Source organism: Glycine max, chromosome 12, assembly GCF_000004515.6.
Source record: "Glycine max cultivar Williams 82 chromosome 12, Glycine_max_v4.0, whole genome shotgun sequence".
Lineage (NCBI taxonomy): Eukaryota > Viridiplantae > Streptophyta > Magnoliopsida > Fabales > Fabaceae > Glycine > Glycine max.
The window spans coordinates 13,059,788-13,075,981 of record NC_038248.2 but is presented as its reverse complement, the minus strand read 5'-3'; the positions used below and the strand labels follow the sequence as shown (position 1 = coordinate 13,075,981).

General features: G+C 38.2%; 2 protein-coding genes across 2 annotated transcripts; both read left to right on the top strand.

The window, feature by feature from the left end:
* Positions 1–868: 868 nt before the first annotated feature.
* LOC100785096 (laccase-4) lies at positions 869–4,957 on the top strand. Its single transcript, XM_003539910.5, has 6 exons — positions 869–1,036; positions 1,671–1,822; positions 2,179–2,423; positions 2,780–2,908; positions 3,223–4,143; positions 4,464–4,957. Exons 1-6 carry the CDS (start codon positions 944–946, stop codon positions 4,592–4,594), a joined length of 1,671 nt encoding a protein of 556 aa, XP_003539958.2. The 5' UTR covers positions 869–943; the 3' UTR covers positions 4,595–4,957.
* A 6,961-nt stretch (positions 4,958–11,918) lies between these two features.
* Positions 11,919–12,512, top strand: LOC106795277 (uncharacterized mitochondrial protein AtMg00860-like). Its single transcript, XM_014764686.1, has 2 exons — positions 11,919–12,032; positions 12,105–12,512. The coding sequence occupies exons 1-2, from the start codon at positions 11,919–11,921 to the stop codon at positions 12,510–12,512; spliced, it is 522 nt and encodes a 173-aa protein (XP_014620172.1).
* Positions 12,513–16,194: the final 3,682 nt, after the last annotated feature.

Genomic DNA, 16,194 nt, shown 5'->3' with positions numbered 1-16,194 from the left:
CATCGGTTTTTTAAAAACCGATGTTAACGTACTGTGTTCACATCGATTATTTGGATAACCGATGTTAAGAAAGTCATGTTATTTATCATTATGTCATCGCATTTTTGTTAACATCGATTTTATCAAAAACTGATGTTAAGTTAACGATGTTAAATCTGCATTTTGTAGTAGTGTTAAACCTGTCATAAAATACACATTTAGACGGTATAATTACTCAAATTAATTTAAACGGCAAGATCAAAATGAATTGATTTTAAAAATTAAAAGATCAAATTAAAAAAAATCAAATTGGATGTAAAAAAATAAATTAGAGGAAAAATCTAATTTAATTTGTTATTTATTTTAGTTGTATTGTTCATATAACAGATGAATAAACACTCATCTTAATTCCTAAACTTATGAAATGCTACAATGAAATTAAAAAATAAAATATCATATAAGTTACTAAAAAAATTTAAATTTTTATCATTTTAATCTTTGAAATATACAATTATTATGTTCCTAAATTTTATAACTTACTATCATTATAATCCGTAATGGAGTGAGAGGAACTAACGTGACTAGAAATGAGGGTTTACTCTAACAATTTATGCAACAGTTTTGTGTTTATCTTTCCCCATTGCATCATTTATTACATTACATATTTCTCTCTCTTCTCTGCCTTTCTCTCTCTATATATAATTTGTTATATGAGCGTTATACAAATAACATAGATCTTCTGGTTTTACCTTTTTATTTTGAGTTATTTGTTCTTTATAATATGAGCCTTACGTCTTAACTCCTAAGTATTCCTTTCACCAACTTATTGAAAGGGACATTACAGCAGGGAGTGGCTCTTTATAAGCTTGTCCTTCCTGCTCTGTGTTGCAGTGCATTCAAGAGTGGCTAGCCAGCAAGGGAGAATTGAAGCTATTGGAATAGAGAGCTCAAAAGGGGTAACCATATGGCAGCGTTTGGTATTCAAATCATGCTATTGCTGGCAGCTTTCTTGCTTCCACTATCTGTGGAAGCTATGGTTCGCCACTACAAGTTCAATGTTGGTGCATTTTATTATTTGCATTTTATCATGTCACTCACACATGCATGCTAAGCTTATAGTATGAATTGTGCTACATTTATAACATTGGAAAATAAGATGAAAAAATGAAATTAAACTTCGTGAGACCAAAATGAACGCCCCATATGTTTTCAATTTCATTGATCTAATTGTTTTCATGCATGTATAATCTTGTGTGAAAAATTATGATAGAGTTTTGGATTCTATTTTTCTTTTGGTCTTCCACTCAATTGAATTTTAAATTGCACGATTTAATATCTAGTAATAAAAACATTGACTACAATATTTATGGTTGATACATATTTTGGTTAAGAACTATCAGGTACAGTACATTTTTAGTAGTTGACTAGAAAGGTAAAAAGATGGAAGCTAAGTCATATTTTTTTTTTTCAATTAAGCAAATATATGCTTTTGTGCTTTCTACCGAAAAATATATGACCATGCATATATATACCTTTACCAAACAACAAAGTAGGTGGGGGAATTGTTGAGCAAGGCAAGGCACTTAAATTTGGTAGAATATGTAATTGCACTTTTCACCCCTTATTATTGGCCAAGAATGTTGTTGCACTAGACAAACGTGTGACCTTTAATTGGATGGTGTTCTACACAGGTGGTGCAAAAGAATACCACAAGATTGGGTTCAACCAAGCCCATTGTTACCATAAATGGAAAGTTCCCAGGTCCCACCATCTATGCAAGGGAAGATGACACTGTTCTGGTTAAGGTAGTCAACCAGGTCAAGTACAATGTCAGCATCCATTGGTGAGTGTTTTTGAATTTCTTATGATTCTAAATTCAGTCTTATGTGCCATTTAATACTATCTATACTACAAATAATGGCCATAATCCCATTTGGTTTTCATATTATTTTTTTCTATTTTACTCTTAATAATTGCACATACATTCAATTATATAAAATTAAATCCTTACATGAAAAAAAATTATATTAGACTAAAAGAAAAATAATTACCAACTATATAAGAAACTGATTTGAACGGTTATAAATCACATATACCCTCTCACATCTTTCTCATCTGTCAAATATAGGCACTGAGTGCTTTTATTTACTAGTTATTTTTATTTATTTACACACTTTTAAATAAAATAAAATTGAACAGGCATGGGGTGAGACAATTGAGAACAGGTTGGGCTGATGGGCCAGCATACATAACCCAGTGTCCAATTCTACCGAGCCAGGCCTATGTCTACAACTTTACTCTTACAGGCCAGAGAGGCACACTTTGGTGGCATGCACATATCCTCTGGCTTAGGGCCACTGTCCATGGTGCCTTGGTCATCTTGCCCAAGCTTGGAGTTCCTTACCCTTTTCCCAAACCAAATATGGAACAAGTTATCATATTGAGTAAGTTCTAGTACCTTTTTCCTAATTATGCTGCTAAATATTTAACTTTTTTGCTTCTATAGTCATAAATTAGAAAGAAAAAAAGAACTTAATTACAATTTTTAGGAAATTTTTATGTTTTCCAATCACAATTATCTCACAACAAAAATTTGCATCAAAAGTCAACATAGAATCTCAAGTAAAACTTCAATTTTGATAGGAGAATATTGCTAAAAACAATTGTGAAACTGTATCTTAGTTTTCTAAAAAAAAATCATATATTTTATACAGAATATCTTCCTTTGGACCTTGATTAATAATCTAATTAGAATAGAAACCATACTTCCTAGTTCTCACAATATTTGAATTTGGTGCAGGTGAATGGTGGAAATCAGATACTGAGGCTGTAATAAATGAAGCTTTGAAATCTGGTTTGGCTCCAAATGCCTCTGATGCTCACACAATCAACGGCCATCCAGGACCTATCCAAGGCTATGCTTCACAAGGTATAAGTCCAAGAGCCAAACTCTAACTTATAACGTAATTAGACTAAGCCAATGTGACTCAAAAATTGAAATTAACAAGTTTTCCTAAGTAGCTAAAGCCAAAGGAAAAATGAAAAAAAGAAAGTTTTATTTCATTTGACAAAATGTTTATATTGGCCAGTCTAAATAAACTTCTCAACAAATATTTATAAAAAAATAAAATTAACTAAGGAAGTAAAATGAATCAAATTTCTTTTAAAAATTAAAATCTTAAATGAGGAGGATTTAAGTTGGATGTTCAGCTAAGTAATTTTCAACCTTTTTCATGTGTGCAGGAGGATATAAGTTGGATGTTCAACCAGGAAAGACCTACTTGCTAAGAATCATCAATGCTGCACTCAATGAAGAGCTCTTCTTTAAAATTGCTGGGCATGAACTCACTGTTGTTGAGGTTGATGCAGTTTACACAAAACCTTTGAAAACTGATACCATTGTCATAGCACCTGGCCAAACCACAAATGTGCTTCTAACAACCAAACATGCAACTGGCAAATACTTGGTTGCAGCCTCTCCTTTCATGGATGCTCCTATTGCAGTTGACAACAAGACTGCCACTGCCACTTTACACTATCTAGGCACCCTTGGTTCCACCATCACCACCCTCACTTCCATGCCTCCTAAAAATGCAACACCAGTTGCCACCACTTTCATCGACTCTCTCCGAAGCTTAAACTCCAAAGAGCATCCTGCTAGAGTCCCTTTAAAGATTGATCATAACTTGCTCTTCACAGTTAGCCTTGGTGTCAACCCTTGTGCTACTTGTGTGAATAATAGCAGGGTGGTAGCAGATATCAACAATGTTACCTTTGTGATGCCTAAAATTTCTCTTCTTCAAGCACATTTCTTCAAGATCAAGGGAGTTTTCACCGACGATTTCCCCGGAAATCCTCCTGTGGTGTATAACTTCACAGGGACACAACCATCAAATTTGAAGACCATGAAAGGCACAAGGGTCTATAGACTTGCTTACAATTCCACAGTTCAATTGGTCTTGCAAGATACTGGAATGATAACACCTGAGAACCATCCTATTCATCTCCATGGCTTCAACTTTTTTGTGGTTGGTAGGGGACAAGGGAATTTCAACCCCACAAAAGACCCCAAGAAATTTAACCTTGTAGATCCTGTGGAGAGAAATACAGTTGGAGTCCCGGCTGGGGGGTGGACTGCTATTAGATTCAGGGCTGACAATCCAGGTATAAAGTTAACAAGAAAATGATAGCAACGCACTCTTTTAAACATATTATCTGTTGGTAGCCAAAATTTATTAGAAATTACAAAAAAAAATGTGTAACGAGTCACACACATGATTCCTATAAATTTAACCAAAGATAGAAAAAATATGTACAGAGGAGTGATGAGTGTATCAAAGGATGTATTACTAGCACTTCTCAATTATAATTCTGTTGCATCTGAACTTCTGTCTAATGCTAAAAATTTTGTACAAAAATAAACTGATTTTGATTTCCCTTTTTTTTTTTTTAATGTTATGATATATGGTATTCTGTTTTGTTAGGTGTCTGGTTTATGCATTGCCACTTGGAAATTCATACAACATGGGGACTGAAGATGGCTTTTGTTGTGGACAACGGTAAAGGACCAAATGAATCTTTATTACCACCTCCAACTGACCTACCCAAGTGTTGAGAAAATTACTAAGTATATGCACAATGAGGAAGGAGAAACATATAAAGAGAAGTATATATGCCAAAGGGAGGAGAAATCAAGGCTTTCATAGAGTAAAGAAAGGAGAAGATGCTCAGAGTGGAATAAGATCAGATGACCAGTTGCCATGTATTTTTCTAATTTCCTTTTTCATCATTCTTTTGTATATTGTTTGTACTCTCATCATTCTCCTTCTTGAATGATATTTTTGGCATTAATTATGCATATAAATGTCAATCAAAATTTTAAGGATTTTTAAGCCACCTTGCCTTGTGTTGATTCTTAATTTCAGTAAACTTGTTATTGGTAATGACAAGGTCCCGGTGCTGGTTATGCAATAACTTTATGTTTTTTTTAATCTAAGGAGAGGACTCGTGATAAGATAGCGAAGTAGAATGAAAAAGAAAAAGGTAATAAGAGAATGAAAGAAAAAAAGGATAGAATAAATTCAGGAGATCAAACCTGTTGTTATACTTAATGTTTCACAGCTTGAGTAATTAAGTTGAATCAAAGAAACTATGCCATAGAATTTTAGCACTAGAAAATACGTATTTTATATGCAAGATTTAAGTATGGCTGATATAAAAATAAAAATAAATAAGTATGGCCACTAGGGATTTAAGATCTATGGTCAGCTGGATATTGTCAAAATATTCTTATGATAATATAGGTAATTTTCCTTATTTGAGTTAGTGTGTTTGGATTGGTTTCACTGATCCATGTTTACCCATGTCCAAGCTGAAGCTGAAGCTCCAATATGTAGCTTTGAATTGGATACGCTTATTTGGCATGCTGACGCAGTTCCAAACATGCACTTTGTTTTCGCATCAAAGTTACGTTCAGTCAGTACTTAATTCTAATATGATATTTGAACCATTTCGATCATAATGTTTAGTCGCCTACAGATGGGGTATTTTGGTTTTTCCACAAAAGCTCGGTAGAATGAATTTCAATGCATTTAATGGTGAAGTAACAAAGGAGTTTCTTTGACAAAAGTAAGTTAACAATAACCAAATACATCCTTGGTCTTTTATGCTCTACAATTTAATTATGTATGCAAATATATGTCACATGTGTTAAAGCAAGGGATAACAGAGCATCATGCATCCTTGGCTCCCTCATCCGAATGTGACACCTTTGTGTGCGAATTGGGACACACGTGACATGTCACTAAACCAAGATTAATCTCTTTTAAGATTCAATTTAAGAGGCATTCACATTCATATCATGAGTGACAAGGCAAAGGATCCGATATTCACGTATGCAAACGTGGTATGGAACATTTTCTTGTATATTCCACTTTCTTGTATGGAAAAAAGAACTATTTTTTTCTTTCAAAACGAGTTCGTCTACATTTTCTTTCATCATATGTTTGATTTAAAGGATTGAAATAAAAAACATAGAAATATAAGAAATTTTTTTGAATTAAAATAAAACATAAAAGATACAAATCCCATTAAAACATACCAAATTTCTCTTCAATAATATTTTTATCTTTTCTTCCAAACAATAAAGATAAAACAGTTCCCACAAATTCATTTTAAATCCACACATTTACGTTTTATTGAATAAGTATTAAAAAGATACAAGGAATTTGGTGGAGATTAAGGATAATTTATTTCGCGCAGGTTTAATTTCGTCCAGAAACTTGTATAACAAATTGGTACAAATGGGCATTTCTCTCACAAAAACACGAGGCATATATGTACATACATAAACTATATAGACACGATGCATTACATTACATGGAAAACTGCAATTTAGATCTAGCCTATTACACAGTGCAATTCTTTGCATTTGTTCCCAGTTAATAAAATAATACTTTCCTTGAACAGGCCATCTAAGATCTCATGTTCGAATTTTATATATTAACAAAACATGATTATAGGGAGAATATTATAAAGATGATTAGTTAGATTTCTTGACAGAAATTAATTATGATTGGCAGATGAATATTCTCCGTTAATATTATGGTAATCTGAATGATTTGTGCCTTTCCCCCAAATTCTACCATTGCAAATTGAAACGAGCTGTGCCAGGAAACAAATACAAAACTGAATCTCTATCTGAAACCCATCCTTAATGTTTTGGAGCTACGAGGCGACCTCCTAGGAAGAGCAGAAGCTCCACTTTGTTGTTGTTGTTGTTGTTGTTGCTGTTGCTGTTGGGATTCTTGGGAAGGAGTAACCGTAGTAGTAGTGGTGGTGGCGGAATTATCGAAGAGGCTAGTGATGTCAGCGAGAGGCACCCTCTTGGGCTTCCGCTTGCTGCGCTTCTTTTTCTTGAAAGACGTGGGAACGATGAGGGGAATCTGGGTCTTACTACTAGTCTTGGTCTCGTTGGTGTTACTGCTACATGGTGGAGGAGGAGGAGGAGGAGGAGGAGGAGGGACATTCTCCTTGTCACTGTGGTCGGAAGTGGTGGTAGCGGCAGTGTCACTGCCACTGGCTTCCATTTGTGGCGAATTTGAGTGACACAAAAAAAGGGTTGTTGTTTAGGGACAGAGATGTAGAAGAAGAAGAGGTGGGGTTGTGATGGATTTGTGGGTTGTGGAGTGATGGTTTATATTCATGGTTGAATTGTTGAATGGGAGTAGAAAGAGGGGGGAGGGGGACTTGAAAATTTTTAGCATTTTGGTTTTGAGGTTTGGAAGATTAGAAAATTTGGTGATGGCGGTTTTTTGTTAATTTGGGAATAAAAAGGTAGAGGGAAATATGAAACTTGGAGGCGCGGAGTGGAAGAAGAATTTAGAATTCGGAATTCAGAAATTCAGATTCAAGTGGTCATGGCCTGACGGGCCAAGAGCCCAAAACCAAAATCCACGACAGCACCCTTCCTTTTTATAATAAAAAAGAAAATAAATATTGTCTTATTTTCTATATCCTAATTTTAATTTATTTGCAAATCTTATGTCTCTCTTAACTTAATTCTTATAAGTTTTAATGAAAACTAGTAAAGTGACCTGTGTCCCGGGGGTCTCAAATTATGATACTAAAAAATATAATTAGAAAAGTATTAATAATTATTGTGTAAATAAGGAATACAGATAGGTATAAAAAATATAAGGAATATAGATAGTTTAGAGTAAAACAAATTGCAAAAAAGAACAAATTTTGTTTTGTTTCAAAAATGCAAAAGAAGAATATGTATTACTACGACAGTAATTTGGAGCACAATAAGTGTCACGGTCATTTCCAAAAAAACACTCATTCCACCATAGCCATTCACAAAGAAAAATCCTCCCACAGTTTAAAATGATGGGTCAATTAGTGTGTTTTTTTTTTTAAAAAAAAAACATATCAATAAAGTCAAGGTATGAAGTAAAAAATCAATATATAACAGTGTATAAAAAAGTTTATTTATGTAAAGAAAAAAAGAACAGAGTGCAAAAATGAGAATCAAGATTCAAAGAATAAGTAAATAGACATCTGCATAAAACATAAAATAAAAAGCTATATCATTTTACTATTAAGAAACACTTAGAAACTAATAAGTTTGACATATAATTGATTGAAAAAGACACATAACCAAACTACTACACAATTATGGGGTAAAATATAATTTTAAAAAATAAACAATATGTATTAATTCAATTTAAGCAATCAAATAAAAATAGAGTATAATCTTGAATTTTTTTAACAAGGAGAGACAATAATGTAAAAAACACTTTTCTGCTCATTAGTCATTGTAGTTTGAAATCTATTGAACTCATTTACTAATTCAAGTTTATCAAAATGCAGCTGCCCTGCAATGAGTCTATTGCTTAATGTTGCATACACCTCCACATCTTGTGAAGGCATTAATGGAAAATCTTTTAATGATTTCCCATTCTTGCTTAGCTCCTTATTTTCAATCTCTTGTAAACTTAAAGATTTAATTTATTCATCTACAAACTGAATATTTGAAAACGATCACACAACAAAATTGTAAATAACCAAAAAACATTATTAAGATAAGAGAAACTAAAAAAAAAAGTTATGATTAATATTAATTAATTGTGAATTAAACAAATTACAAACTGTTGGAGAACTATAGGTTGGTGGTAAACCAAGTCTTTAGAAAGGTATTTCCAAGTTGTTACCCAAACAATTTTCTGGTCTTGACAGTGAATTAGACAACAACATTAACAAACAATGCACGTAAACAATGACCAGTATCCCAAAGTGAAGCTTCTTTAATTGCATCAATAAATTCTTTTTCATCATTTAGAAGTCCTAACTTGTAACATGAATCCCTAACTGAAGGATATTCAACACCGTCCACAATTCGGACTTGGCTGTAACTTTCAGGTCCCTCAATTGTGTTGAGTAAAAGACTCAAGTAAAAAAGTTCACCAGAAGACAGTGGTACATGAAAAAGCCTTCCTATGAAGTAACCTCTTTTTCGTGGCTGCTAGTTAGGAGGTTTACATTTATAAACAAATATTGAGGTCTTTTAGCCTCGAGGTATGTTTTTTTAGCATCCATCCATGCAGTAAACATAGTTCTACTAGCCTCATGTCTCTCCAAAATAGATTCTAAAGAATCACCATCTTCATAAACTATGGGTTGTTGATTTGGAAGATGAAATATAAGTCTCTCCATTGCTGATTTCCTATAATTGATCTCAAACCCAAAAATTCTCCAAATAGCTTTGGAGAAATATACCTACAATCATAATAACATTTAATTTCATCAACCTCCTCATTTGGATATGTATTTCTATATCGTTCATATAATGTTGTTGTAACTCAATCACTATCCTTATTAATGTAATTAAATAAATACTTAATCAACTTAGACTGATTGCACTATTCAACATTAATATGAGACTCATACTTGAGCAAAAGGTTTGTATTGTATCGGACAATGTGACGATTGTGAAACCTATCACCATGTAGACATAGCCACGTAAATCCTTGGGGTACCAGCGTTTACACCTAGGCGTAGGGGAGTGCGCAATAACATAATTTTGTTAGGATTGTGTCAGATATTGTCGAGTGATATTTTACGTAGCGCTATTTTGTAATAAGAAGGTTCTCGTAGCACGTGACCTTCTATATATATATATATATATATATATATATATATATATATATATATATATATATATATTCACTGTAACAGTGCACGAAAGGATATAGAAAAAAAGCTTTTACTCAATCCTTCTTCCTCTCTCTCTATATTTCTTCTTCAGGAGACTCCCCTTGGTCTCGAACCCAAGGACTGTGCCTAACAACTGGTCCGAACCTGCCGGCGACTACATGGCAGAGCACAACACCCGCTCCAAAACCACAAATCGTTTGTAAGAAGTGGTTCTCCACTTAACCCAGACCCACCACGACTTTTCCCTACGCCTGGACTCCATCCAAGAGCAGTTGCAGCTCCTGCAACTCCAACACCAGCCACCTCCCTCACCTCTACCCCTCCCACCTCCATCACCCTCCTCAACTTTGACCCGCCACCATATTAAGCTGGATGTCCCTCGGTTCGACGGCACCGACACCATGGGATGGATCTTCAAGATCTCCCACTTTTTTATTATCATCACATGTTGGACGAAGAACGAGTCATTGTTGTATCGTTCTATATGGATGGAGCTGCTCTTAGCTGGTAGCAATGGATGTACCGCAATGGCTTCATCACGTCATGGACGTCCCTTCTGCAAGCCCTGGAAACATGCTTCGTGCCAACATTTTATGATGACCCTAAGGGAGCACTGTTCAAGCTCACCCAAACTGGGTCTGTCAACGCATACCTTCACGAGTTTGAGCGCTTAGCAAACCGCATCATCGGCCTCTCGCCCTCCTGCTTACTTAGTTGTTTCATCTCTGGTCTCTTGCCGAAATTGCAACGCGAGGTACAAGCCCTCCAACCCATCTCCCTACCTCAGGCTATCTTTTTAGCTAAGCTACAAGAAGACAAGTTGGAAGACTGCCATCATGGCTACCACCCTCGACCACCAACCACCCACCTATCCAGCCCTACCCCAGCTCACCCATCCTACCAACGCCAAACCTCACCAACACCCCGCCATCCATCCACAACCCACCAACCTCGGCCACAACCAGACCACCCCCTGCCAATCGTCCTCAAGTTCGCCATCTCACACCAGAAGAGATGGCCTATAAAAGAGAACTTGGCTTGTGCTATAATTGCAACGAGAAGTGGGCTCCTACCCACAAATGCTAGGCACTCTTCTTTCTGATCATCGTCGATGAGGATGACCCCGATCCTGACGACCCCACACCTCCACCCTCCCAACACATTCCTCCACTACCTATCCCACCTTCCCCGAACCCCACCCCTGCCCAGATAAGCTACAATGCCCTCTCGGGAACTTCCACCCCCGAGGCCCTCCGCTTGTTCGGTGTTGTGAACCATTCCCGCGTCACGGTTCTCATCGACGGCGGGAGTACCCACAATTTTATCCAGTCCCGAGTCGCAAGTACCTACAACTCCCTTCTTCCCAGACCACTCCTCTCCAGGTCATCATCGGCAATGGAACTTCCTTACCCCGCAATCGCATATGCCCCAACACCCCTCTCAAACTCCAGGGTCATGTCTTCTTAGTTGACCTTCATGTTCTTCCTATCAACGACGCCGACATCATTCTCGACATTCAATGGCTTAAGCAACTCGGCCTCATCGTCACAGACTATGCCACCCTCACCATGCAATTCTACGTCAATGGCCACTCCATTCTCCTCCGTGTTGACGCCCTGACAATCCCCGCGGACGTCTCCTCGATCCAACTCCGACGCCTGATGAAAACTCATTCGGCCTCTGCCTTCTTTCACATTTCTATCACCCACCATCCTCCCCAGCCTCAACCTACAACCATCACCCACCCATACCCAGCTATCACCACCCTCCTTCACCAATACTCCCATTTGTTCCAACCCCCTACCTATCTCCCACCTCCTCGACCGATACAACATCAAATCCACCTCTTACCCAACACCTCCCCCATCAACGTTCGGCCATACCAATATCCTCATTACCAGAACACCGAGATTGAGAAGCAGGTGAATGAAATGCTATCCTCAAGCCTTATCCGATTGAGCAACAGTCTGTTCTCTTCACTGGTGCTCCTCTTGAAGAAGAAGGACGGCAGCTGGCGTTTCTGCGTCGACTATCGGGCCCTGAATGCGTTGACGGTAAAGGACAGGTTCCCGATGCCCACCATCGACGAACTCCTTGACGAACTTGGTTCTGCTTCATGGTTTTCGAAGTTGGATCTTCGGCAGGGCTTCCATTAGATATTGATGACCGAGCAAGATGTCGTGAAAACAGCATTTCGCACACACTAGGGTCATTATGAATACATGGTGATGCCCTTCGACCTATGCAACGCACCGTCCACTTTCCAGGCAACCATGAATGAGCTCCTTCGGCCTTTCCTCCTCCGCTTCATTGTCGTGTTCTTCGACGACATTCTCGTATACAGCCCCATCTTCGAGGATCACCTTGGCCACCTTCGCACGGTGTTTGACTGTTTATCACAAGCCTAGTTCTTCCTTAAAGAATCCAAATGCGTCTTTGCTCAATGCCAATTGGAATTCTTGGGTCACATTGTGTACGGCCACGGCGTCGCCGCAGACCCTTCCAAGATAGAAGCTATGGTGAATTGGCCTACACCCATGACAACCCAATCTTTGCGTGGTTTTTTGGGTTTAACGGACTTCTACCGCAAGTTCATCCGTGATTATGCTGCCTTTGCGGCGCTGTTAACTTCACTCCTCCAGAAGGATAATTTCCATTGGGGCGAGGATTCTCAACTTGCGTTTGACTCTCTTAAGCGTGCCATGACCCAGGCACCAGTGCTAGCTCTGCCAGATTTTTCCCGTCCATTCACACTCGAAACGGACGCCTCCGGCACGGCCATGGGCATCGTACTAATGCAAGGTGGTCACCCCTAGCTTTCTTCAGTAAAGCTTTTTGTCCGCGCCTACAGCTCGCTTCCACCTATGTTCGCGAATTATGTGCCATCACAATGGTGGTCCGCAAATGGCGGCAATATTTGTTGGGTCACTCCTTCATCATTCTCACCAATCACCGAAGCTTGAAGGACCTGATGGGCCAGGTTATCCAGAAACCGGAGCAGCAAAGCTATTTATCCAAACTCTTAGGGTACGACTACACTATCCATTATAAGTTCGACAAATCCAACGTCGTCGCGGACGCTTTGTCGCGAGTTCACCACCAACCAAGCGCCCAGTATTTGCTGCTCTTCATTCCCAACTTCATCCTTCTCAACGAAATGTGCAAACACTTTGCCGCTGTTGAAACAAGTGGCCTCGGAATAATTAAGAATGGGGGGTTGAATTAATTATGAACGTGTCTTGACTAATTAAAAATTTATCCTTCTTAATGTTACTAGATTCAATTAGGCTTTACTACTAAGTTATGAGAAAGTAAAGAACAGAAACAATAACTTAGACAAAAGTAAAGAGGAAATAAAAAGTACATGGCGGAAAAGTAAAGAGCGTAGGGAAGAAAAAAGCAAACACAAGTTTTATACTAGTTCGGCAACAACCCGTGCCTACATCCAGTTCCCAAGCAACCCACGGTTCTTGATATTTCCAATAACCTTGTAAAATCCTTTACAAGCAAAGAGTCACAAAGGATGTACCCTCCCTTGTTCTCTTTGAACAACCAAGTAGATGTACCCTCTACTTGAAGTGAACCACAAAGGATGTACCCTCCCTTGTGTTCACTATTACAACCAAGAAGCTACCCACTTCTTACACAGAATTCTGAGACAGTAAGTTCTTTGAATTCAGTGTTTGGGCAAAGAATTCTTAGACGGTTAGTTCTTTGAATTCTCTATTTGGGGAATCAAAAGAATTCTCAGACGGTTAGTTCTTTGAATTCTTTTGGCAAGAGGCAGAAGGAAAGAAGAAGAAGAGAAAAACAGAAGGATAACACAGTTTTTATTTTTACAGAATTTTCCTTTCTTCAAGGAAAGATTGAACAAAAACTTAGAATGAATTTGGCAAAGGTTTTGCAAGAGAAAAGCAATGGAAAGTTCTATGTAATCAGATGTATATGTATATTATTGTATATAAAATGCATGCCAAGGTCTTATATTTATAGAACCTTGATACCTTTTGAGAAAACCATGTTAAAAGTTATAACTCTTAATATTTTCTTCAAAAACATTCACTGGTAATCGATTACCATAATGGTGTAATCGATTACACAATGTATTTTATGAAAAGTTGTGACTCTTCACAATTGGATTTGAATTCCAACGTTCAAATTCACTTGTAATCGATTACTAATATAGTGTAATCGATTACACTATTTGAAAATCATTTTGGAATGTTGCAAAGCATTGAAACCAGTTTGAAAATCATCCTAGTCACTGGTAATCGATTACTACCAAATGGTAATTGATTACTAGAGATTAAAAACTCTAGTAACTTAGAAGATTTCAGAAAATCCTTTTTCAAACAAAAAAGTGTTATTTGATGTTTTTGAAAAATACTTTTTACTACCTACTTTGACTTGACTTGATGCTTCTTGATTTCTTCATTTGATTCTTGAATCTTTGAGTGGAATCTTGAATGCTTGATTCTTTAATCTTGAAACAACTCTTTGAACTTTGGCATCTTCAAAACATCTTGGTGAATCATCATGGTAGCTTTGCTTCCACAGCCGCCAGTACCTTATTTCAAGCCATGCTCACCCAGGTCACCCACAGCCCCGCATCACACCCTGACTTTTACCATCCGTGATGGTCTTCTCCTCTCTAAAAATAGAATCTGGCTCGAGCCTGGGAACCCGTTTGTTGCGCCACTGATCGAAGAATTTCATTCCACACCCATAGGTGGTCATCTGGGTTTCACCAAAACCCTGCATCACATCCAATCCAACTTCTTCTGGGCCACAATGCGCGACGACATCCGCCAATTCATCAGGCAGTGCCCCACTTGTCAACACATCAAGTACGAGACTAAGAAACCTGCGGGCTTGCTTCAACCTTTATCTATTCCAATATCACCATGGCAGGACCTTTCATTAGAATTTATCACCGGACTTCCACCTTCTAGGGGTTACACCGCTATTCTTATGGTGGTTGATCGATTTACTGAGGGAGCACACTTCGGCGCACTTCCTGATCACTACACCGCCCACAAAGTGGTCTTTCTTTTCCTCGATATGGTTTACAAGTTGCATGGCTTTCCTATAAGTTTAGTATCCGATCGCAACCCCATCTTCATCGGACACTTCTGGCACGATTTATTCACTTTGAGTGGCACTAAGTTGAGATTAAGCACCTCATACCATCCGGAAACAGATGGCCAGACCCAGGTGGTCAACAGGACCCTAGAACAATACCTTCGGTGCTTCGTTCATGACCAACCACATCGGTGGTTGCAATTCTTATCCCTCACAGAGTGATGTTGCAACACTGCCATCTATTCTGCCACGAGTATCACTCATTTCGAGGTAACCTATGCCAAGCCTCCTCCTTCCCTCACCACATATATACTTGTCAGGTTCCTCCATTGTCGAAGCTGCCGATAACCTCTTGTCCTCATGACAGGAACTCTGGACATCCCTGTCCGCCCGTCTAGCCAAGGCACAACAGACTATGAAAAAGTAGGTCGATTCAAAGTGTAGAGATGTATCCTTTCAAGTCAATGACTGGGTGTCTGTCAAACTCCAACCCTTTCGCCAATCCTCTCTTTCTCGACACAAGTTCAACAAATTGTCCAAGCGTTACTACGGGCCTTTTCGCATCATTAAGACCATTAGTATCGTGGCTTATCGCTTAGCACTACCGGAACACTCCAAGATTCACAATGTCTTTCATTGTTCCTTACTCAAACCTCACCACGGCCCCACAGCTAATATCACTACACCTTTACCGCCGCAAGCCGCTGATAACCATCCCCTCATTGAACCCTTGAACATTCTCAATACAAAGTGGGATGACACTACCTCACCACCTTCATTACTCGCACTGGTCCAATGGAAGGGTCTTGCGCCGGAAGAAACATCATGGGAGCACTGGGACGATATCTGCACTACCTACCACCTTGAGGAAAATGTGGTTTTGCTAGAGGGAGGTATTGATACGAACCTGCATGCTCGACCCAAGAGGGAAGCTCGCGCACCCACATATTTACAAGATTACGTGCAGACATAGCCACGTAAATCCTTGGGGTACCAGCGTTTACACCTAGGCGTAGGGGAGTGCGCAATAACATAAACTTTTTAGGATTGTGTCAGATATTGTCAGGTGATATTTTACGTAGCGCTATTTTGTAATAAGAAGGTTCTCATAGCACATGACCTTCTATATATATTCATTGTAACAGTGCACGAAAGGATATAGAAAAAAAAAGCTTTTACTCAATCCTTCTTCCTCTCTCTCTATATTTCTTCTTCAGGAGACTCCCCTTGGTTTCGAACCCAAGGACTGTGCCTAACAATGTTTTTCAATAAACCTTCCATTATCCTTTTTACTATAAATAGGATACTCGTCCTCATCAACCTTAGTGTATGAAGTGAAATCTTTAGGGTAGAATTTTGAACACCTACCATCTATCATACAAGGTGAATGCCTATTTGAACTTCCACAAGGACCAT